Source organism: Engystomops pustulosus, chromosome 1 (genome assembly GCF_040894005.1).
Source record: "Engystomops pustulosus chromosome 1, aEngPut4.maternal, whole genome shotgun sequence".
NCBI classification, from domain to species: domain Eukaryota; kingdom Metazoa; phylum Chordata; class Amphibia; order Anura; family Leptodactylidae; genus Engystomops; species Engystomops pustulosus.
In genome coordinates, this window is record NC_092411.1 from 115,438,953 (window position 1) to 115,465,298 (window position 26,346).

The 26,346-nt window shown below is 36.6% G+C and overlaps 1 protein-coding gene across 2 annotated transcripts in view; it reads right to left on the reverse strand.

Annotated features, from left to right (window-relative positions):
• Nucleotides 1-26,346, reverse strand: part of RORB (RAR related orphan receptor B) — a 155,455-nt gene that overhangs the window by 48,985 nt on the left and 80,124 nt on the right. The window contains exon 1 of one of the 2 annotated variants that reach the window (XM_072150942.1): nt 7,851-7,966. The exons of the other annotated variant lie outside the window; for it this stretch is intronic. Within the exon in view, the coding sequence (XP_072007043.1) occupies nt 7,851-7,890 (40 nt within the window). The 5' untranslated portion in view covers nt 7,891-7,966. Of the gene's footprint in view, nt 1-7,850; nt 7,967-26,346 lie in introns of those variants that run through there. 2 annotated transcript variants of the gene reach the window in all.

Genomic DNA, 26,346 nt, shown 5'->3' on the forward strand with positions numbered 1-26,346 from the left:
AGGTGAATAGTCTCTATTGTAGTATATGCATAGTCTCTAAAAGGGAAATATAGTGGTGACCATTTAGATTAATGGTCTCCCATGTAGTACATGTGTGGTTTGCTACAGGGAAAATGTATTACAGTGGTGAATGTTTAGAGGAATGGTCTACATGTAATGGTCTCCTATGTAGTATATGCATGGTCTGCTACAGAGAAATTATAGTGGTGACAGTTTAATGGTCTCCCATGTAGTACATGCAGGGTCTACTGCAGTATAAATGAAGTACAGTGGTGATTTTTTAGATGGATGGTCTACTATATAGTAGATCCAGGGTTTGCTGCAGGGTAAATGACATACAGGGGTGACCATTTAGAAGGATGGTCTCCCTTTTAAAACATGCAAGGTCTACTGTAGGGTACATGTAGTACAGTGGTGACCATTTAGATAAATGGTGTTCCATGTAGTACATGCACTATCTAATGTGTATGGGTAAATGTAGTGGAGGGGTGAATGTTTAGATAAAGGTCTCCCATGTAGTAACAAACTATGACCTCAGCAGGCACATTGCATAGATATGCTGGGATGAGTCCGGGAACCCATAGAGGTGATGGAGGCAGAAGAGGACGCTGGTGGTCAGCGCTAGAGGGTGAGTACTAATTTAATTTTTTTATATGCTTGAGTATATGAAGAGTGGGGGTTGTACTTATATTCGAGAATATGCAGTATTTCCTTTTGCATCTTTTGTGTCTCCTTTTTGGGAAGTTGGAAGGTATGGGGTTGCATTTAAGAGAAACCCTTTAAATTCTGTTTGTAAAAAATTTGAAATACTCAAACGTGTATTCACTCAAAGAAACAGAACAATTACATCATAAACATATAAAGCATGTATTATGACAGTGACGGCACCTTTTGTTTTCTGTAGCTGTTTTTGTTAAAATCAGATCAAACATTTAAAACAAGAAACAAAAGGCTATTTTTGTATATATTTTTTTAAATATAGGATTTTATTATCAATACCGCAGTGAATTGAATCTTATTATTATTTTTTTATTGTTTCGATTTCCGATTACTAAGTGTCTATCACTAGGCAGGAAACAAGCCCACATGTACTGCCAGGAGGGAGCTGGTCAGATTGTACACGGGGCCTGCATTGCATGTTAATCTTTCATGCCAAAAGCAGAATAAAGAGCAATCCACCACTCAAGGGAGACAGGTAGCAGAGGGAAGAACATATCACGCCAGACTAACCATAATCCTCACAATGCTCCCTGAAGGAAATTTATAAAATTGTTTGTCAATATGACAACATCACAGTAAACTTCATAAAGGGAGATGAGCTGTTCATTATTAGGTATTGCAAATTATAGTCCTTATGAAATGTATTCATTTTATTTTCATTTTCAAATATCTAGTAAAACATTTAGAGATCTATGAACCATCCGGGTACACATATTCCAGATAAATCCCAGAATCAGCATTCACGTTCATCAAGAATAATCTGTTTTTGTCACATTTAAAATCATCTCTTCCCCATTAAGATTTAAGGTGGAATTTATAATAAAACTTGTTTCTTTGAGTCAAGTTTTATTGCACAGAGTTGTAGGTCTGTTCTGCTGATACTGCACACTTTCCCTAAAGAGATTAGGATTCTAATCCCAAATATTATACTGCACAGCCTATCTTATATTTGAGCTCATCAGATCCAGCATTCTGCATGTAATCTCCAGCAGCATTACCTAATGTTTATATAAGCTGCTGCTGTTTGAGCAATGATGACTGAGCTCTTTCACTACACCTGGACAAAAAGAAACAAGACGTGCTTTTGCCAATACATATTTGCAGCAGTGTGTGCTCAAACGTGACTTCCTAGCATTGTAACAGTGGAACGCTTCTCTGAGATCAAGAAATAGCTGTCATTTGATTCAGTAGTTTAACTTTCTAATTTACATTAGGTTTCTCTGGCTGAGATCTTGGGAATCACAGAGGTTGTTTACAGAAGTATGTGCATCGGGTATAGTCCTTTGACATGTTGTATACATTTATCTTTTTTGTTCACAGTAGGGCATCAATAAAATATGCAGTATAAGCGTGTGTACAATAGAACTTATATTAAAGAGATTTTTCTGGATCAGATAATAATAATCAGATTGTTAGTGTCTTGACTTCCAGAACCTCAGTATTTCAGGGAGCACTGTACAATAAGTGAGATCTGGTCTTCTTCTATGTGTTTTATAAATAAAAACATATTTGTACTGAGTTGTAATCAGTATCCAGGTATCAATACTCTGATAGCCTCACAAATAAGTCTAAAAATATCCTAAACATATGGGGAGTAGACTTTATGGATACACAGGATCATAGGAAAAAATAAGTACAACCTCTTTGAATTCCATGGTTTTATTTTTCAGAACAAAATAAAATAAATGTCAGTTTTTAGCTAGGTCTTAAAATTAAGTAAATACAGCTTCAAAGGACCATCATACAACAGATTCCACAGAATATTGAAAAGCCATATGTTCTTAAATGAAGGATTTCATTATCTTGTAGTACCACTTTAATCAGCAATTACTTTTATTCATCACTTGCTGTAGAACCCCATTTGTCTCTTGCATCAGTCAAGAAGAATTTTGGTCCACTCTTCTTTATAACTTTACAAGACCTAATTTTAGCCAAACTTTAGGTGTTGGATAAATAGCATACAGAGGACTTTATGGTTGAGTCAATCCAGGTCTTGCGACTGCAAAATCATCTGAAATAGATTTCCACCACTGATAATTGGTATAAAGTGTTAGTTAATAAGCAGTGTTATAATGTTTTGAATTATGGTCAATCTTTTCCACTTTGGCATTGTCAGGGGTGCTCCCGACTATGACCTTATAACCCTTTAAATAGCAACATTTTGGTTTAAATTTTGTCAATTCTACCGAATTTACCTAATTATAAGAACTTCTTAGGACTATTTTTATGACTTCTTGATATGTAAAACAATATAGGGTGTATCTATATAAGAGTTATATACTTGTTTCAAGGACTGTAGTTACATTTTTATGTTATTACAGTTGAAAGAAGACCATTCGAAGATGTTCATTTCCTTCAGATAAGGGATGTTTATTGCGAAATGACAGGGTGACAGGGGTGAGTGGAGGCGAGGGGAATGACATAAGCTTCAATGTTACTCTTGTTATAAGAAGACATATAAGCTTTTTTTAGAGGCTTCAACTTTTGTTGTTGTCAGCCAGCTATTTCTCCAAACAATGGAAATTACACTTTTTTTAATAAGTGAATATGTTATACAGCCGGTCCCCTACTTAAAACCACCCGACTTACAGACAACCCCTAGTTACAAATAGCCCTCTGGATATTGGTAATTTATTGTACTTTTGCCCCAGGCTACACTGAGATCAAAAAATTTTGACTGTGGTTACAATGATAAAATATACAGTTCTGACTGATTTGAGCTTTGATTCCTAACAAATTTCCTTAGAATCACTGTTGCTTCACCTATAGCTATAGAACTGGATGTCACAGACTATAGTCACTTTCTGGAGAAGGAAATTATTCTTTAAATGGCATGTGTATATGTCGAATACATGGAAAGATATTGGTGTTAAATAATGCAAGTTTTTTCCTTCCCAATGCTGTTGATCATCACCACCATGTTGAATGAGGAAGCTACATTTCTACAGCAGGTGGCTTGAGTTCTACTGGTTAAATGAACACAAAGAAACCTAATTCACCTATAAAAGGGTGTACACATTTTCTGTCCATTTAATGCAAGTGAAACATTTAATTACGGTAATAGTTACTTCAATCCACAGGTGCCACAAGGCTATATTAAAGCTAAATTTAACTATTCACATGACATTTACCACTAAGAGATTTGCTTTAACTGATTATGTGCTCCTTTGTCTAAATGACTAAATCCATCAAATAAAATTACTTTCCATTAGTGTTCTATGTGAGTAGGAAAAATGGTAGAGATTATGATTGTAGAATACAAAAGGAGTGTGAATGTGTTGACAACTGTTAAATATACAATATATTACCACAGATACTGCATCCCATTTATAGAAACTTCCTGTCTGCGCTAATAATAATTGGCAAACACTGTACATCAAACTCTTCCCAGTGCTTCAAAAAATATACAACTCACGTAAGAAAAGGCTAAACTCTACAAAACCTGGTTGTGTCTACCAATTTCCATTTCCATTTTGAAAAATAAAGGTGGCAATGGGATTAGATGTCTGGACAGTTCTGACAATATAAGAATTGGAGAAGAGAGAGGTTTTCCGGACTGGAATAGGTCAACAGCACATCTGGTTCCAGGACACCGTTCCATTCCAGCTGCGGTGTTGAAGTTTTCTGACCCCCAAGATCTCTCTCTCTCTTCACCACAACTATTATAATATATTTTTGACTTTATACTGTAGGTCCAAGTGGAAACTAGCACAAAAATAGTTTTGCTCCTCAAAAGGGACAGTTTACTTAGAGACACTCTACTGAGAAAACTTTTTATTTTCGGATTACATTCACACATGCCTTGTCCTTTGTTATACTGAGAGATAAGTCAGCAACAAAAATATATGTATAATACCAAAGAAAAAGAAAAGAGTACCGCTGTTTATTTCATAAAAGAACTTATGTCGAGCTTTATTTAATATCACATTAATTACAACAGAAAGTTATTACAGCAGATCTATGTATGTGATATTACATCTACTGTGATTACTTTCTGTTGTAATTAATGTGATATGAAATAAAGATTGACATAAATTGTTTTATGAAATGAACTGCGGTACTCTTTTCTTTCGAATTATGTTAATGATCTGGAGTAGTTCTTGTGCATAAGGTAGGAGGCTGCGGCCTAGCCCGTTATGTAGTGTTATGAAGATGTGGTATTTAACAGAAATATCTGGTAGTTACTTTCCTCTCCCATTTGAAAACACATGCACACTCAAACATGTACGATATGCTTGGTAACAAATGGATGAAAAGGGCGAATGGGTAGGACATGATTTAGATGAGCAAGGATTTATCCGACAGCAATTGAAAGCATATGGCAACCTTAGGTCTACTCCAATGTGCTGAAGGCTATACCATGCACTTTAATGTTCATAACAAATTGAATTCCACACTTTATGTCCTTACAAGGACCACACTCAGTAACTGAACTACATATTAACAAGAACTGTAAGGATAAAATAAAAGTGTTTAATCTAACACAATATGAGCATTATTAACCACATATGGTTATAACTTTTGAACACTGTTACATATCAAAGCGATTATGAGATTGTATTTTCCTCACATGTTGTACTTTATTTTAGTGGTAAATTTTGGCTGGCAAGTTTTGAGTTTATTTACCAAAAAAAGAAAAAACTTTTAAAGACAAAATTTTAAACATTTTTTTTTGGAAATTCGAAATCATCGCGGTTTCAAGCTGATAGATTTACCACCTAAATAAGTTGCTGAATACCATTTCCCAAATTTCGGCTTTATATTTTCATAATTTTTGAAATCTCTGGAGGATTGCAAATCGAATTTCGGTTTTCCGTATTTTCAGAATGAAAAGAAACAACTTTTATGAAGATTGTTAACCCCTTGAGGTCTTCATAGTAATTAAATGAAAATGGAGGTAAAATTTAGAATGGACAAATTTTGTCGGTTATACGTTCATTTAGCACAAAAATTTACACATTTTCAAAAGATAAAAAAGAAAACCCATCTTACAATTATTCAATTTCTCCCAAGTACAGAGACCCCCCACACTTGGATGTTACTAGTTTTATGGGTGAACAGCAAGGTGCAGAAGGGAAGGAGCGGCCTGCAGCTGCCAGGATTTTAGTTTCCTCATTGGCCCCCTTTGTAGGCTATAAAATTTTAGCTTCTCCATTATTGGGGCCATGCAAGGGCATTTTTTTTGCGGGATGAGATGCTTTTTCCAGTGTTACCATTTTGAGGCTGGTATCCCCTATTGTTGAAAATTTATGAACTTTTTTTGCAGTCATTAGTAGAAAAGCATCAATTCTGTACTGGATTTTTAACTTTTTTTTGGTGTTCACTGTATAGCCTAATAATCAAGTTATCTTTATTCTATGGGTTGATACGATTATGGGGATACTGTCTTCCAAGTGACATTTTTACTTTTTTGGTTACAAAGCTTGTTGATGGCTTGTTGGCAACATAGAATGCAACATAAAAAAGTGAAAGAAAAACTTTCATTTCATATTTACTAAGTAGTAACTTTTTTACAGTACTTCTACCGCAAAGTTAATTTACGGTAATTAAAATCATTTAAAGAGAACCTTTCATCAGTGACTCCCCCCTCCACATAAACCACACACCGTACATTTTAGATGTCTTTATAAATGTTTAACTGATGCTACTGCCCATGGGATTAGGGGCACCATTCTTTCAACAATGACTATTGATGTCCTCTGTTCCGGTCATGAAAGTGAGCAGATGCAGTATACAGTTCCACCCTCTTCACTAATACTGCTAACCCAGCCCTGTCATGAATGAGAGAGACATGTGACTATCTGAAGAGAATTCTTGAGGGCAGCATGAGGTTGATTTCTCTTCATATAGCCTGTTACTCTCACCCACTCCTTTCTAAGGGAGTGGTTAATGATGTAGCAGTGGCGTGTCACACACAACAACTGTCTGTCTCTGGCTTTCAACTTTCTAGCAAGGGCAAATTTCCTACCCCTGATAGCAGCCCTTGGGAAAGTAGAGGGAGCTGTATATGTCTGTAGTTGAATACTGGCAAATCATCAGAAAAGTGCTACTTCCATAGCGGCAGCTGTGAGACCTGTCAATCAAGAACAGGGAGGCAGGACTCACTTACTGTGATTGAACTCACCTCAGGTGAGTTGCATATAAGTATAAAAACTTATTTTTAAGATTGCAGCCATGGAAATGAACCCTTTAAGAAATTTATATAGATATTTATGAAGTATTTATTATGGGAGGGGTAATTTGAATTGCACGTCCCCTTTAATTTAATTAGAAATGCATCATTAAAAAATCTATACATATATCTCATGCACCAAGCAGCATGAACTGATGAAGTGTATGACTTTCTATAATCCAGTCCATTGCTTTGCCTTGTCTGTTTCATTTTTAAAACTTGAAGGAAACTGAATACACATATTGCACTCCATCAGATTAAAGCTGAATCAGATCATGTATAGTAGATAATCTATGTTAATTTGGCAAATAATCATATTATTAAATACTTGTATAAAATGTTATAGTTTACTATGTTCTAAGGAATTCTACCCTAAACACAAATGCCTACAATTAGTGTCATAGCCATTCAGCGATCATGGTGCGTGACGTTTGTAGAAAACCATGGAAGAAGATTAATAGAATTTAGCTTGCCCTTTCTACCTGATCTGATGGAATCGACTGACGCTAGATGATCACCTCATAGGAACTAGTGGGAAACACTTGACATTTCTAAACAATTGCTCTGAATAGATTTTCTACAATAAACCTATTGATTGGTCTAAGCTGAAAATCTATACACTTCAGATCAGGAGTAATCCTGTTTACTTATATAATCACAATATAAGGTGACCTAACTAAACTAGAGGCCCTGTTTGCTGTTTCACTTGTGTATGATATTGAAATGTACCACATATGCTATATTATATACTCTAAGGTAAAAAAAATGAACCCAATAGGAATACTAGCTACAACATATACTTACTACACACGGTATATAATATTATATCACATTATTATGTAGACAGCAATAGAAACCGCTCGAGTATATCACACAAATAGAAGCATAGAGACACCATGTATAGAATTATGTGCACTAAACACTAGTACAAAACAGTTAATATGCCTTGTGCACTCACCAATCACATCAGATTTCAGCCTCATATAGTTCTCACACATTTTGTGTTGCTAAAAGACTGTGAGGGAAATGCATTCCCTAAACCATCCAGTCCACACAATGCTATGTCTTCAGGAGTCTATTAGACTGCATTAATGAGATTAAAGGAAAGGGATGTTAAAGGCATAGACTATTCCATTCCATTACGTAAGGATGAGTGACAGCAGCGGTAAAGAGAAATCACAGGATTAGTTCTTCAGGAAAGGATTCTGAATTACTCCTTCCATTTCCTCTCCACTTAGCAATGATGATTAAAAAGGTCTATTACTAATACCACTGATATTCATTTAAAGTCATTAAGATGAAATTGTCATGATAAAACAGGGATAAGTATTAAGGGAAAATCTTTATGATATCACATAAGGGCTGAGGGAATACATGGGTAAACACATACTCTCTATGATATGATATGTCTATGTCTAGTTTATAGGAACCCCTCTTATGAGAGAAATTTAACCCCTTACCGCCGCATGCCGGTACATGGAGAGGCTTATATGGCTTCAATAAGATCGTTGCTCCCCGTGACGTCATCGGGGAGCAGCGATCCGTCGCCACGACAGCCTTTGGTCTTTCGAAGACCCGAGGTTGTCTTGTTTTAACCCTTTCATTACAATGTGCGATCAGCACATTGTAATGAATGAGGAGGAAAACCCCCATATACTGCCATACTGTAGTATGGCAGTATATGGTAGGATCGATCAGATAAGCTACGATTAAAGTACATTAGGGAGTCTGAAAAATAGTAAAAATAAAAAAAGTTAAAAAAAATTATAACAAAAAAACATAAAAATTCAAATCACCCCCCTTTCCCCAGAACTGATATAAATATAAATAAACAGTAAAAATTGTAAACACATTTGGTATAGCTGTATCTAAAAAGGCCCTCTCTATCAAAATACAAAAATGGTTTTTCACTGGGTTTAACCCTGTAACGGAGAATAGCGCCCAAAGATGAAAATGTCACTTTTTTGCATTTTGAAAAATATAAAAAATTCAATTCAAAAGTGATCAAAAAGTTGTACAGTCCTTAAAATGGTAGCATTGAAAACATTGTCAAAAGTCACACAAAATGACACCATCCACAGCTCCATACACCGAAAGATTTTTGCAAATGTATGTCTAATAAAGAAGACATGTCATTTGGGGTGCACAGTAAAAGCTGTAAAATCCAAACCCACAAGAAAATGGCGCAAATGCAGTTTTTGAAGGTGAGGAGTGATAAATGGAAATGAAAAAAAAAAAGGGCCAGGTCATTAAGAGGTTAAGGATATCTAGCACCAGGATGTAGGATTGGAAACCAAGCACACTAACATGCTGGTGTGCGCCCCATCTGGCAGGATCTGCTCTTCTTTTAGCTACTTTATGCCATTGTTTTTAAATTAAATGGTTAAATAAGGTATGCAAATAAGTCTCAGGGGCTCTGGGCTCATTTGCATAATTTGTAAGCCTTTTTGTGTAAAAACCAGGGCATAAGAAGCTAAAAGAAAAGCGCTACTGCCAGAGAGGCCATACACCAGCATGTTAGTGTGCTTAGTTTACAACCCATCATCCGGGTGGTAGATTTCCTTTAAACACATTTTGGGAATTGTTTTTTATTCATAATTATTTGCTGACTGTGAACATATTGCATAATTCTTAATGACCATCTGTAGCCAATGTCTCAAAGGAGAACTACTTACTGACTACTAAAAAGGGAAGCAACTGAAAAGCTGTAGCAAGTGTGACTTGTCTAATGAAAACAGAATAGAGGATTGAGCAGAAGGCAGCAAATCTAATATTTAGCCAACATTCTTTTAAAAGTGTAGTAATTCTATAAACATAAAATATTAATGCATCCTATTAATGCAAGAACGTTATACATTTTATGGGGATGTAAAATAAGGTGACTGCGACTTGTTAGTAAATTTGGTTATAGTTTACTAGTCAATACCTTACATAAGTACATAACAACTATTAAAGTATTCTATGATATATATTACATTTTCTGTATACAGACACTTTAAATGAAATAGAAATTTACTTTGCTTTTAGAGACTGAACATGGTTCTCAATTAAACAATAGTGAGGTTCACCACCACTGTGGTATACAATCTAAATGACAGCATGATGGGGCAGATTTACTTACCCGGTCCCGTCGCGATCCCGCGCTGCGTTGTCCGATGTGGATTTGGATCCGGCGCGATTCACTAAGATTGTGTGTCCGAGTTCCTCCCTGTGTCGCTGCTGCGTCGAGGTCCGCCGGAGTTCACCTTCTTCTTCCTGGTGCATGTGAGTGCTTGATCTTGCGACACAAAACCTTTTTTAAATTCCGCGGTTTGTCCAAATCCGTCGCCAAAATCCCAGGGCTATTCGACGCAAAACAAAAATATTCGGGAAACCCGACGAAAGTGCGCGTTTGGACCCTTAGTAAATGAGCCCCAGTGTGTTTGTATTTTGTATTTAGGGGAATATCCTGGAATGAAAGAATTGACTTATCTTAGCCAGTTCTTAATCATCTGACACATTTAAGCAGATTCCTTTATAAAGATCCTGAAACTCTAAAGGTAACAACATAAAAGTCAATGAAAAGGAGAAAATAGAAAATACTGCTTTCCCTACACAATTATGTGGTATTAATATTATAATAGTGCAGGATATGGTTGAAAATGATATTGTTCACTAACTCTCTTTGTAGCTATTGGTAAGGTTACTGCACATTTTATTTTCTTTACAATATCCAAGCAACTAGAATACTAAAAACTGTTAAATACCTGAAACCTACAAAATGTACATCACCTTTGCAAAAGCCAGGAAACCATTACACAACATCCTTGATAAAGTTAATAGGACATGCGACTCATGTACACAGTGCTTACACATGACTTTTTAAGTGCCCTGGAGACCTCCTGTATTCTCAAATAGACACATTAGAGTACTACCGATTGACACCAATTACCAGATGAAGCTGTAGGCTTTCAGACACATCAAATGTTTCACATTTCACAACAACAGTCACACTACAGAGATCTTAGTTACTGGAAGTAATTGAGGCACAGCTGAAATTTAAGTTTCGATATAAATGGACATAAATGTTTCGCTCAGTTCATATTATAAAATCTCAAACATCTCCTTACATATATGAATCACAAAAGCCAAAAATAATATAAGCAATTTTTATAACATGTTTCACATGATTTCGGGGATGGAAGCAGGTTCCAACAGTCCATGTATGCAGTCCAACCTTCATACCTTAATAACCTTTTCGATAAAGCAAAGAAAAAAGCATTTAAAGGAACAGGGAGATGTCATTGAAAACCCAAATGAAACAACTTTTTTTTTCTTGTAATCCCAATAATGCATAAACAATCTAAAAACATTCCTAATAGATATAAGAGTACAATTATCCTTACTCTTTCTAGTATTCCTGATTTTCTAGTTTATTTTTCAACTTTTTAGTCTACCGTATATACTACCGAGTATAAGCCAAGACCCCTAATTTTACCACCAAAAAAATCTCGAGTATAGGCCGAGGGTGGGAAATGCATTGGTTACAGCTCCCCCCAGTATATAGACAGCAAGCCCCCAGTAGTATATAGCCAGCCAGCTCCCAGTAGTATATAGCCAGCCTTCCCCCAGTAGTATACAGCCAGCCTGCCCCCTGTAGTATACAGCCAGCCCAACCTGCCCCCTATAGTATACAGCCAGCCCAGCCTGCCCCCTGTAGTATATAGCCAGTCCAGCCTGCCCCCTGCAGTATACAGCCTGCCCCCTGTAGTATACAGCCAGCCCACCCAGCACTTAAAAAAAAATAAACTCATATACTCACCCTCCGGGAACCCGGATGCTAAGTGCAGCTCTCAATTTCCCCAATGCACTCCTCTTCTGTCTTCCCTGCGGCTCCTCTTCTTTCTTCGGTCTTCTGTACAGCAGGCAGGGGCGCGGCCATGTTGTCTCCCAGCCGGCGCATACTATGACGTAGTCAGCGGCCGCACCATAGTATGCACCGGCCAGGAAGATAACATAGTCGCGTCCCTGCCGCGCCAACACTGAGAAACCGCACCTAGCATCGGGGCCACCGGAGGGTGAGTATATAAGTTTATTGTTTTTTTTTTACTTGTGCATAAGCCGAGGTGAGGATTATCAGCACATTTTTGTGCTGAAAACTCGGCTTGTACACAAGTATATACGGTAATTTGTTTTTTCTTTCTGTTAAATTGCACATGTGCTGTCTAACATGCTCGTCTGGTGTGCAAGAAGCAACTTCCCAGCCGAGACAAGAAAAGCTTTTGTAAATTTTTTGAAAAAATTGGTCTTGGTAGAACTGTTCTATTTGCTCATAGCAACCAATCAGAGCTCAAATTTAAGACATTGCTTATACCAGGCAAAAAAAATTAATCTACACCAATGCGGAGGGGATTTAGCAAAAAAAAGAACCGCCATAAAACTGCTTTCTAAGCCTTGAAATAATCGCAATTCCTTGTGTGTGCCCAGCTAACACCTACCTCCACACCAAGTGGGCATGGTGGGGACTGGGCTGGGCAACAGAGCGGAGAAGCACGGGATGTTGTCCTATTTGTGTACCAGATATAGCTTGTGTCCATAGCAGGTTATATAATCATACATTGGCAAACCAAGCGCCAAAAAAATATAAAATTCCCCTAGTGTGTCGATAAAAAGATGCAGAAATGATTTGGAGAGCCTTAAATCTATTTTTTAATTCAGAAAATAACTCCAGTTATGATTGTAGCATATTATAAAAGCACAAATAAAAATTGGCAATTAGGGCTCATATCTAAAAAAAATTGTGAAAACATGAAAAATTAATTATATTTATCATGTGACATTTCTGTGTATTCACTATCCCAATCTGCCACTACAACAGTTGCTATCTACCTGAAGTAGTAGTCTGATAATAGTAGTTCTAAATAGAGTGTGTAAAAATAGTTTGGGGTGCAGAATCTAACCCTGTACTATTCAAAGAGATCACTTTAAATCCCTCTCATTTTAAAGGACCACCAGGATGAAGGATTGTAAAATAAGTACATTGACATACTGGTGTGTGCCCCTTCTTATACTTTTATGCTTATGTTTTTTTTATAAATAAAGGTTTTAAAATTATGCAAATGAGTATGAGGGGCTAAAGGCTCCAATAACATCTATGGAACCTGAATCCCATAAAGTTCATTTGCATCATTTTTGAAACCTTTTTTCTTAAAAACAAGGTCCTAAGAAGCTAAAAGAACAGAACCTGCCAGAGGGAACACACACTAATATGTACTTAGTTTAAAATCCTTCATCCTGGTGGTAGATGCCCTTTAAAAAATCATTTTAAAACAATCATTTTGCCCCCTCCCTTGATATAAGTTAGCCTGACTACTTTTCATAAAGCCTCCTTCACAAGAAAGTGCCATTGAAATAATCAATGTTTGTGACATGTCCCTTTCGTTTTTACAATTTCATCACAACATATTGTTGCTGCTCTCCTTTGACTACTGCAATGATTTTTTTCATTGCCTGCTCATAGGCAAAATTAAGGATAAAAATTCAAATAAAGCATCAGAGCAGCACCTTAATAATTTATTGCGCCTGCTGTTAACAGGATCTAGATAGTGAAACTGAAGTGAAGAGAACTGTACTTGCTTCATATATATTTTAAGCACAGAGCACTCTCACCAAAGAAAAATGCAGAAGATGGATTTGGTGGGATGCATACTTCTACATGTGAGGTTGTTAACAAAAGTGAAATGCCACAATAAATAAAGTCTTTTAGCATGATGGGTAACCCTTTCACTTCCGGGAGACTTGGTCCAAAGTCCATGAAATCATTTTTTATTAAAACAATAGATATTTGATTATTTATAATATTTTCTTATACTGTAGCTTGTGTCTTTTTTCAACCTTATATACTATGATAGATTTCTAATCAATTACCATTTTTAAAACATTGTGTATCTTGTAGATACATCAACTTCAGTCATAGTCATTGTCGCTTATGAAAAATGTCTAAAAGATAAAGTCAAGTGTAGAGTTCATGTCTAAAAACATGAACAATAAGCTCCCAACAAACTTATGGGAAAGGTGGAGACCACTCTCCTCTGCACTACAAAAAACATGTAATCGCACAGGGATTTTTATACAACTAGTAAAATCAGATCCAGTCAGGAGCCAGAAAACAGGATTCAAGTTTTTTGTTTAAAGGGAACCTTCCTACCAAAATTGACCTAATAAACTGTTACCAATGTTCTGTCAAGCCAAACACACTAGTTTTTTTTCGGTCCAGCATGGTGGCAATATCCAGAAAATCAATTTAGAAAAATTATGAAAATTCAATTGTCACAGGAATGCGCTAGTTTTCTGTCTCATTTTTCATTGAAAAGAATGTGCAAACTGCTTGCACATGTATTTATAAAGTGTCTATGCCAGTTTTGTGTTGCGGCTGCCCTGTATCCCAGAGGACAAAAATAAGTGCACCTAAAATGGCATGTTAGTACTTAGTCGGAGTTTGAGCCGACTACTGATGTGGCCCACACATCTGTCTGTGCCAAAATTCTTCAGCATGAACAAAGTACAGAAAAAAATGGTGCCCACTTCCAGACCAGTGCAGGGGGTGCCAGATTAATGATGACCATGCACCACTTTTGATTAATCTGAAGCACTCTGCACACTCCACAGGAAAACTGTCCATAGTGCAGTTTGCACTAGTTTTGAAAAATGTGGGCCAATGTTTGGAGTTACACTTACAAAAACACCAGTGCAGACTTGCATACAAATTCAGTGTAAGAACAAACCTAAAGAACTTCCCCTGTATGTAACCCAGGGACTGCCGGTATAGAGAACAAAAAAACATGCTGAAATCTTTTTTCTTTGGGGGCGTCATCCTTGGTCCCACCATAGTTATTTATTTCTGGGGTTCCTACCATAGGTATGTACTGCTGTGTTTCCAACCACAGGTATGTGTTGCTGTGGTTCCTACCATAGGTATTTGTTGCTGTGTTTCCTACCACAGGTATTTGTTGCTGCAGTTCCTACCACAGGTATTTGTTGAGTGTTTCTTGCCATTGGTATTTGTTACTGTGGTTCCTACCATAGGTATTTGTTGAGTGGTTCCTACCATAGGTATTTGTTGAGTAGTTCTTATCATAGGTATTTTCTGCAGTGGTCTCTACCATAGGTATTTTCTGCAGTGGTTCCTACCATAGGTATTTGTTGAGTGGTTCCTACCATAGGTATTTGTTGAGTGGTTCCTACCATAGGTATTTGTTGAGTGGTTCCTACCATAGGTATTTGTTGAGTAGTTCTTATCATAGGTATTTTCTGCAGTGGTCCCTACCATAGGTATTTTCTGCAGTGGTTCCTACCATAGGTATTTTTCTGTGGCAGTGCATTGAGTGCCTGGAATTTTAGCTAGTGCCTAAAAAGTTGTGCTTATAAATATAAATTGAGATATATTTAATTAAAAAAATGGGTATTAAATATACTGACAATATTTAGCACACGTTTACCATCTCCATCATTGTTCATTGCATGGACATCAAAATCAAACATCACTGGTGTGTCCTAGAATAGTATCTGGTGTTATTATTCATTCTTTTCCAATTTTAAATGTATAAGAGACTTATTTTGGAGGTAAAGACATACTGATCTAAGACCTCTGTGTCCTAGATCCTAGAATACACTCAACCTCCTACTGACAATATTTTGTAACTTCTTACAACTTTACCCTTTGATTGTACATTTTTAGACATCCTGTATATGTAAGATGCACACAGGATGCACAAAAATGGGAAATGATTAAAAAATATTAAAAATATACATTGTTTAAGGCTTCCAGGACTGAGTAGTCTTACTGTAGATTTATATAAGATGCTAAGCAGGAGAGCACATATAAAATATCCTTGGTTTTTGGTGTGCCTTTGAAGACTGGCATTTTTAAAAGAAAGCTGCACACTATTTAGCCCTTTTACTCTACTTTTCTTCTGTCCTTTGTAGATAATACCATTGCATAGACTTCCAACCCTTTAGAATGACAGCCGTTTTTCATAAGCGCACACTGCACAGGGAAGAAAAGAGGTTGGTGTCAGAGAATAAAAGAGACTAGGTCCTTTGGCCTGATGTTCATGTTACCCAAAATAACAGTGGATAACAGGGGAGGAAGCTCAAATATTATTTGAGGTGGGCAAAGTGTATTCACTGCTTTGATGCTTTCTGTGGCTTCAAATCTTTCATTTGTGTGGTTTTATAAGTGAAATCGCCTTTTTTTAGGAAGTAGGATAAGGCATTGGAGAGCTGAGTACCATTCTTTAACGCCTTGAATTCATGTTGATACTTGGTTTCATTTGAAACTGAGTAAAACTTTATAGCTTTTGATGTGGATTCTATATTTTGGTTCATTACGATATAACTTTATTATAGTAACACAGGTTTTTTTTATTGTGAGTTATAATAAATATTCTTTAAAACTGAAGTTTGCTAAAACAATCTAGAAAATAGAGCTTTTTAGTGTAGGTTTTTTATTTGCTCTAGAAAGCATTAGAGAAAGTGGTGCTGAGGGACGACAAAATCTAGTGACCAACAGAGACACAAAAGGTTAAATACATCTTCAGCCCCTTTACATTTGTCAATCCAGCAGATTTACCCATCTAAAACTCTATTGAAGCAGACATTCATAGGCACATTCATTCTTGATAATAGTTTGCTACTTTGGTGCATTTAAAAAGATTTACACGCTCACAATGTTTATTTAGGCTCATCATGCTTAAACCAGCCCCCAAATTACCCCACAAGCAAAGCCAGCATTGTAGAATGCTCTAAAATGACCGCTGGGAACAAGGAAAATGTGTCTCAGAAACTTACAAAACTGCCATATGCAATTGAAGGTTGATTTGTGAACAAGTACACTACATTTAAATACATGCTTAGACATAACCTTGTTATATAATTTCCTAGAATACAAAGCTTTTAAATCTTGTTTTACCTGTCTGATTTTTAAGGTTAAACAAAATGTCCTTTTGGGAATAAAATTATTATTTTAAGTCTAATAGTCTAGTTCTCTACTAGTAATATTTCAAGGGGATCCATAATGGATTACATCTATGGAGGTTGAAAATTATTTTTGCTCTGTATGGGATAGCCAGACATCATGTAGGTATAATGTCAGAATATAGTCTTGAGCTCACTCAAAGTTCACCCCAAGTTGAGCTTGGATCTTCCGTATGTAAACCCTCAAACTTTACGCATTAAATTTGATTGTTTATGTTAGGATTACAAGAGTCTTTCCAGAACAATCTATGTATTTTAAAAAGACTTTGTACTTATTCTTTTTGAAGACAGAATGACTAAAAAAATAATGTTACATTATATTTTCCTCTCATTTTGCCATTAATAGTGAGAAGTCTTTTGCTGTCATTCTAAACACCCAGACATTTCTACACCTCATCAAGCTAAACTTTTAATTGACGATTTGTAAAGACTAACGGGAAAATAATAGCTGCTTAAATACCATCAAGAGGAGAGCAAATTAACTTAACATAGAACAATGAATAGGTAATTACAAAATGTCAATCCTTGTTTACTTAATGGAACCCATGCAGAAAATAAAGAAGGTGATAAAGAAGTGTATTTGGAAGAGAACACGGTGTCATGATGTACAGATACAACAATTAAAATAAATCTACTCAACAAAGGAAAAACACATGTGATGTAGAAAAAAATCAAGTTAAGCTCTATGGGTTACCAATGTTGATAGACTTGAGGAATATATACAATGCACAAAATTTACTTATTGCACTTTACATTTCTACAGATGGAAACTAGGCAATAAATAACTCTAGGAAAACATCTGTAAGGATGAAATCAAGTGAAATACATAACTCAAAGAATTATAAAAGTACATGTAGATTCTAATGAGAGGCCTGTGTCTGCTCGTGTAACCTTTCATTTATTAATACAATACTGTAATATTTTATTAGAATATATTTAAGCAATAAAGAGTTTTTTTCATGCATCCACAAAATTGATCACACATTTATGAAAAAAGTAAAGAAACCTCTCCATCTGCCCACACCCTTTTCCATTATTTATCATACATACTTGAACAACCCTAGATCATTAATTTTCGATGACTGTCTCAAAGAAAAAAAAATGGTAGTATGGAATGTACAGATTATTTGACAATCCTAAGGCAAGAGGAGTTCATACAATATTGGATGCAATTGTACTATTTGGTCACCTTAAGAATATATTTAGCAGAGGTTGAATGTGCTGCAGTATGGTCGTGCTTATGAGGCTAAATTGAAAATGGTCTGCCCTGATGACATCTTTAACAACTTTCTCTACAGTACATAAGCATCACTAATAACAAAAAAGAGAAAACATTAAAAAATAAATATTTGCTATTACATTTTTTTAACCTCTTTTAACTAAAGTCTATCACGGTAATTCAATCTGGAAAGTTATTGTTAAAGTTGCATTTGTAACAAGTTGCATTCATTTACCAATGCATGTATTTTGTAAAGGAATTATGTGTATTAAAAAGTAATATAGCTAATAGACAAGTAATCAAATAATACCTGCACTGCTAATGATGTTCCACTTGTGACTAAATTAAACGAACACATAAACTACTGTAATAAATAATGATTATCATTCCTGAGTGCTGTTATTGATTTGGGAGTGCCCCTATTCCGATCCAAAGTTGAAGACCTGTGGTGACTTTGTGTTTCTTCACTCCTCAGGAATTTATGCAGGAACTAGTCGCTGGCTGGATACCCTGCCAGCCCCCTGTAGCATATAGCCTCCCAGCCCCCTGTAGTATATAGCCTGCCAGCCCCTGTAGACTATAGCCTGCCAGCCCCCTTGTAGTGAAAAAAAATGTAACACTGTATTCACCTTTCTGACGCCCCCCTTAGGTCCTCTTCGTGCTACAGATCCTCTTCGGGTCCTTTGGTCTTCTTCGGCTCCTCTTCTGGTCGCTCCGCTCCTCTTCAGGTCTTCACGCTCAGCTGGCACAAATAATGACGTCAGCCTCTTGCCGACGTCATTGTTTGTGAGCCGCTGGTATCGCAAGAAAACCTGAAGAGGAGCGGAATGACCCGAAGAGGAGCCGAAAAGGAGTGGAAGGACCTAAAGAGGACCCAAAGAAGCAGGAAGAGGACCTACGGGGGTGTCAGAAAGGTGAATACAGTGTCAATTATTTTTATTGACTCAAGTATAAGCCGTGTTAGGGTTCTTCAGCACAAATTTTGTATATATATATATATATATATATATATATATATATAGAGAGAGAGAGAGAGAGAGAGAGAGAGAGAGAGAGAGAGAGAGAGAGAGAGAGAGAGAGAGTTTTGTAGGGGAATATAATTGCAACAGTTTCCCTTTAAAAACAAATGAGTTTATACTTTAGTAATAAAAACAAAAGCAATGGTAGTTTGTAGTATTTTGCCTGTAAATTTACAGACAAAGCTAGGACCTTTCATGTTTTTATCAATATACCCTTAATAATGTCCATGTGTGTTTGCCTTTGAATGTATCTATCTAGTAATTATATCTCAAACAGCTTCCCTAAGGCAGTATCTCTGATGGAAGTTAAGTATAAAATATCCACCATTACGCTGCAGTAGTTATGTAACTTGACAGACTGCCTGAATGTACTTACTTTCCTCTTTATCTACACAAGGGATCATCAATAATGGATGCTAATACAAATTGATTGGACTGTACCGGAGAAAGGTTTAAGCGAAATCAGAATCAGATACATAAATACTGTAATACTGTTTTTAACTGTAGCTGAATAGAAAGATAAGAGTAGCTAGCTAGGACCAGACTATAGAGCACCCTCTATAGAACATTTAACAATGCTCGATTCATGCATGATGTGTGGGGGTCATTTGTGATGGTCGTCTTTATCGTAACTCCGATATCTGTGTGTTTTGACAGGTTCTATGCCCAAGACAATTTCTTGTGTGCAAACATTAAGAGAGCTATACTTGCTAAAATGCAGTTATGATTCATTAGTTCTGTGTGTTGCTCTTCTATGTAATGGATATATACTGTATACTAGTCTATTTAAATAACTAAAAGATAAGAAAAGTGGCCATATTTTTAGATATTGCCTTTCTGAATAAAAAGCTAAATTGATACTTAATAGAATATAACATTTTTTTTAATATTGTCTAACCCCTTGGTAATACATCACGTGTCAGCTACGGGTGTTTGGGGAGGGCTCACTAGCCTAGCCCTCTCCATAGCTGGTGAGTGTTTGCTGCATATTGCAGCAAACACCCACTGGTAACACCTGCGATCGGTGCTACCACCGAGTGTGGGTGTAAACCCTTCTTTCGCCACCGGTAAAGGTGCCGGTAGCATAGAAAAGCTGGTGGCACGTGAGCGCCACCATGATGGCTTAAATTGTTGCTCCCCGTGACTTCATTGGGAAGCGGCGTTCTGTTACTATGATAGCCTCGGGTCAAACAAAGACCCGAGGATGTCTCGTTTGCACATTGTAATAGATGATTATATAGTGCCATACCATAGTAGACAACCAAGGGTTAAAGTATCCTAGGGGGTCTAAAAAATAGAAAAAATAAAAAATAAAAAACTGCTATAAATATAAATAAACAGTAAAAATCATAAACATTTTTGGTATTGCTGCATCCCAAAATCTATCAAAATATAATAATGGTTATTCCCGGCGTTTAACCTTGTAACAGTTAATAGCACTAAATGTTGAAAATGCCATTTTTTTGCCATTTTGCAAAACATAAAGAATTCAATAAAAAGTGATCAAAAGGCAGTACAGTCCTCAATATGCAAGCATTAGAAATGTCCTCATTGACATGAAAAAGTATGAAAAAGTTATTAGCGCCAGAAGATGCCAAAATGAAGACATTTTATTTTGTACAGAAGGTTTTAATTTATGCAAATGTATGAAAACATTATAAAACCTATGTAAGTTTTGTATACCCATGATCGTACGGACCCAAAGAATAAAGGGTGCACAGTGACAGGGTGCCATAAAAACCAAGCCTACAAGGAAATGACACAAATGCATTTTTTCACCTATTTCACTGCAATTGGAATATTTTCCCTACTTCCCAGTACACGGCATGGAATACTAATTACTGTCACTATGAATTGCAATTTGTTACACAGAAAACAAGCCCTCACATATGGAAAAATAAAAAAAGTTATGGATTTTTGAAGGTGGGGAATAAAAAATATAAATGCAAAAACAAAAAAGGGCCTGGTCTTTCAGGGATTTAGAAATCATTAAACTTCAAGTTACCCTCCACTGTAGTTTAACAATCTATTCCTGGAGCATGAGAAATGCTCCAGACCAACAGGAGCCAAAATTTTGGGAACAAAACAAGTACACGGTGTTTTTCAACTAAAGCTTGGAGTGGTGGCATTTTTCGTGCTTAGTATCTGGAGAGATTTTGTCCACATCCTGGGCCTTGCACCAGAGTACCTGCATGATAACCAGCAACACTTACTCAGTGATCCAGACAGCTTGACTCCATTAATTTTTTATATACGTTATCTATGGCTTCCATTGTTCTAAAGTCAACTTTTAAAATTATACCAATGAGTGTGAGGGGCTCCTCTAGCTATGGCACTTCCTGTTCACTGCACAAGTGCTGTGGGAGCAGGAGGAGGGACAGACTGTATAATAACCTGTAAATCCAGGTCACAAAGAGGCTATAGTAGCCCCTATTGCTCATTAGCATAGTTTTAATAGTTGATTTTAGAAGGAAGGGGGCCATGGCTAACAAATATAAGAGGATTAACACAGCCACAGTGCCTGGATTTATGAGTAATTGCTGCTGGTTTATCATGCCTGATTTTGATGGTAGATTTTCTTCAAGGATGATCTTTGTAAGTCTTTGATTTCTAGTGCCTAGTTCTAGTGGCAATCTTCTAGTCATGCCTGTGAGTAAAAAAGTGACTGGGATGCAAATGGTGCAAAAAAAAAAAATCAGTTCCTGTAGATAGTATAGTACATTTCAAGTAAGTATAATAAAGTATAATTAATGTTAGGTTCTAGATTACTTTTTTTTAAAAAACCCAACAATTACTATTTTCTGTTTCATTTGCAGGAATAAGTTTTCTTGGTTATCTTATAAGTTATTCTGATAATGAAAATAGATGCTTGTAGAAATGGCTTGTGCGAGATGTAGCACAGTGATTTGCATAGATAGGGGTTGTCATAGAAAGAAAAATGTAAGCTAGATATCTTATTTAGAAACATGCCATATAAAACTGACTTTTCCCATTGTGCTATGTTTTGTGTGTATCTCCTGAGGCTTTATTCTTTCAGTAGGGAGTTATTTAAGATGAGTGATGGATAACTTAACACAATTCAGGCGTCTTCTTTTTCTCTGCTAAGTATCAGGTGTGGGAAGAACTGCATGAATACTTAATGGGAGGAACATAGTTATTGGTGAGAAAGTTGATGTGTGAACTTTGATCGTACGTATTAATGCCTTAATCCTTTGTTATTGACATAACAACCATTCTACTCGGTTTAATTGTTACTGGAGCTACAGTATGGACAAAGTCCAAGAGTTCCTGGAATGTCTTCTATAGACCTTTATCTAAAATACCCTTCATGTCTATTAACTGTACATTTCTCCAATCATTTCACAAGTATGTTTCTTATTTTTGCTACTGTGCTGAATGTTTGTAAGTGTAGCCCCCTTTGGCTGTGTATGTGTTAAAATGCTTTGCTAGATTTTTATTTCAAGAGCACTCAAGGACAAAGAAAAAGCTTCTTGTTTCATTCGGGTTTTATCTCAGGCCCCTCCCGACTGTTACATTGGTAAAGGGATTAGCTTGTAAAGCATTAATTCTCTTCTCATGAAAATCACACAAAAACAAGTATTGACAATTTGATCACATCAGACTCATCTCTTAACCTGTTATAGGTATAGTAGCACTCTATATGAGCAGGCAGATGAAGGGTTATACTCACCCCTATAGGTAGTTCAGGGCTTTATTTTCCATGCTGAAAACACTGTTCAGCTCTGCAAAGCCGCATATAACTCATTAGCACAATCTTGCTAATTGAATTTGATTTAGTGTCAACACTGTCACGGTCACATAGCAGCACACCAATAAAATTTCAGTCTGGCTTGCTGTGATCATTAAACCCAGTTATCTAACAACAGGAGCTTGGCCTCTGTGCTGTAGGTTGTCAGATCAAACTTGCCTGAACATTGGATTTTTACCCGGAGGCACATTGGGGAGAGGGAAGCTATTATTGCTTTAGGTTCCCTGGAAATTATTAGGACATTTCAAAAATTCGAGATAAAGAGCTGAACCTATTGCCACTTTATACTGTGATCCCTGTTATTATCAAAGGCATTCTTTAGCTTCTACATAAGGTCTCAGAAAGCATTAACATTTGGCCAAAAGGAACATAGGAAGCAAATTTCAAGGCCATGATTGTAACATTTTCTATGTATTTGCGATCTTTCTCTCCACATCTTCTGCAGTATATCCTCTTCATTTAAAATCAATCTGATGCCACTCAGAGAATAACATCTCATTGCAAACAACCATTTCAGAATATTCCTTATGTAACATGTACATTTGCAGTGCTATCTCGACAAAGAAACATGGCAACTAAAACAAGATTATATTCTTTGTTCATGGTCGATGAAGAGGAAAACCTAGAGAGTTAAAGAGATTTGTTCCCATTGAATCAAATATTGATTCACATAGATTAAACCATACTATCAAATGCTTCTTTGTCCTGCATTATAATCCTATAATTTAGGAAAGTCTGCCAACCCATCACTGGAGCAAATGGGGCAGCTAACAACTAAAGTTACCATACACATTAGATTTAAGGCAGCCAATTGCAATGTGATCATGGAATGGTGTCTACCGGTGCTCCAAAAAACTCACCCAACAATAAATATCAGGAGCAATAAGGATCGGCCAGTTGGATTGACCTATCATTTAAGGGGTTTTTTGTTGTAGAGGTATTGGGCAGTTGTTCTACACAAGCAGGCTTGGGGAAACAGCTGATTGGGATTTTTAGCACTTTATTAATAAGGTGGACCCCCTTAGGTTATCCATTGATCCACAAATGGCACTGTCAATTAAGATATGCTATATGGATTCAGTTAAAATGAGTTTAACCTGGTAGGGGTTCCAAAAGCTTAAAATTTGGCCCAATGCACATGACTATTTTGGCTGTAAGATTTATTTTCCATCTCATTGGGTGTTATGGGCTTGGTCATGGTGCAGTACAACATGTCCGTTAGGTAAATTATAGAGTAGGTTTGACTCCTGCCCCTCTTTGTGGCCCTGATTGAATGCAATGGGTTGTCGCTCACCTGCCAAGTCAGGCAGACCACATACAGGGGAACATGTTCACCTGCTTGTGAACCGCAAAGTGCACACATTCAGGTCCATTGTAGCTTCTATTTTTCAGCTCCATTACTATTCCAAGGCACAGAAAATGCTTTGTTTGGTGGATTTATTTTTTTGTTGTTGTGCTGACACATATAGGTGGCTTGATTTGTGGACCAGGCCTGTCTCTTAGTCCCTAACCTGCCCTGGTCTTTAATCAAAATGTTATGTGATTGCCATAAAGCCATTTAGTCATTACAAGGGATGTTGAGATTATCCTTCTGTTTTGTTGATTCACTCAGCCCCAGCAGTGCAAGCAGCTCTAAGTACTTTAGCATAGAACCTGGACTGGTGCTGTTGTAACAAATTCAGGAAACATGCCGAGGTTACTGTTTATTTGTATGTGCTGTGACTGCCTGGTGTGCCCTCGCAGTGTATTAATTCAGCAGCTCAACCCCAGAACACCTTTCCAATGTTTTGCAGTCTTCTTAGCAGTAAAAAGGATAAAGTACAACCATTTAGTAGCACACACAAAACTAGAGATACTGACACCAGGTTTAGAGATAAGCCGGGAAAACAGCAGCTTTATCATCCTGCTTGAAACATAGAAAGGAATATATATCACATTTACTATACAATATATTTAACCCATTGTAAAGTACATACGTGAAAGCCAGACAATGGCTGTGCTACATGACTAAGATGAATCTGAACTTACGACCCGCTGCACACATATGTCTTTTTGAAGGGTGAATATAGCAATTATACTTCAGAAATCAATAGAGCACACATTATTTAACAACCCTTTTATATTACATAATATCAGCGGGTCTTTGTGATAGAATCTAATCCTGTGACCTTGTGATAAAAGCTTGGGGAAAAAATTGCTGCAATTAGACCTCTCTTGGTAAAAACTAAACAGTTTCAATTCTCAAGATAGCTTATGTATGTTTTCATTAAAGGCTATAACAATCATAGAAAAATTATACATACATATATAGATATATTTAGAGTTCTACCGGGCCAGCGACATGGAGCCTTACTTTTATAGATCGTGTAAAGGTGAAATTGACATTAATGAACATTATATACATAAAGTAAAAATAAAAAGTAAAATAAAAAAATCTATCCATCTATCTATCTATGATCATCTATCTTTCAGAAGCCCTTATGCAATACATGAAACCAAATATAAAAAAAATATTCTGCTCAAGCTCAGAGAGCTCTCTTCTTTTACATTGTGGGGGCAGGGAGAAGTGCTCTGAGCACTATAACATACAGTAGCTGTAGATCATTCATGCATAATAACTGAAGTACAGAAAATTAGCTCTCCATTAAGCTGTATGTTCCAGAAAACAGACCGGGGTCATTCCCATGCTAACTGTACCTCCTCGGGCCAGCCATTAGCATGCCCAGTCTCACTGTCAAGTTCACAAAAAAGCATTTTATGCATATAATGAATAAATCTATCATATTTATATATAATTACATAGTAATATGCATTTTTGAAGAGTAAGATGTAAATACCCATCCTATATTTTTGTATGGCAACTGAATTCCTAAAATACATACACTGGTCTACATTTATAAAAAACAGTGACAAACTGCACTATTGCCTGTGATGTGTGCGCCTGATTCATTTGTGGCGCACTTCCTTCATGAATCTGACACCCTCTGCACTGCTTTGACTGAGTGCACCAACTTATTTTTGGTACACCGTTAAATTAGGGTGTGCAACATAATTCTGTCAGACACTGCATGATAAATGTGAAACACGGTCTGGAAAACCACTTTCAATGCAGAAATTTGTGTCGTGGACACTTCTTAAATACCTGTGCAAACAGTTTGCACTAAAAGGAATGTGCAATAATAAATCTGGGCCACTGTGTGGTGACCATACAAATATGCAAGATTGTTGGGGACGCGGGTAGGGTTATATTATATGGTTGACAATGGAAAAAACTGTTGTACAGGTGTCCCTTTGTGAAAGTGATTGGCAATGTGTAGTATGTGTCATATAGATTTTAAATGTAACACATATGTTTTACAGCTGGGACTAAGATACAACATAATCCTGTAATGCCAAGCAGAAAGCACTGACTGGTCTTAGCTCCAGGAGGAAT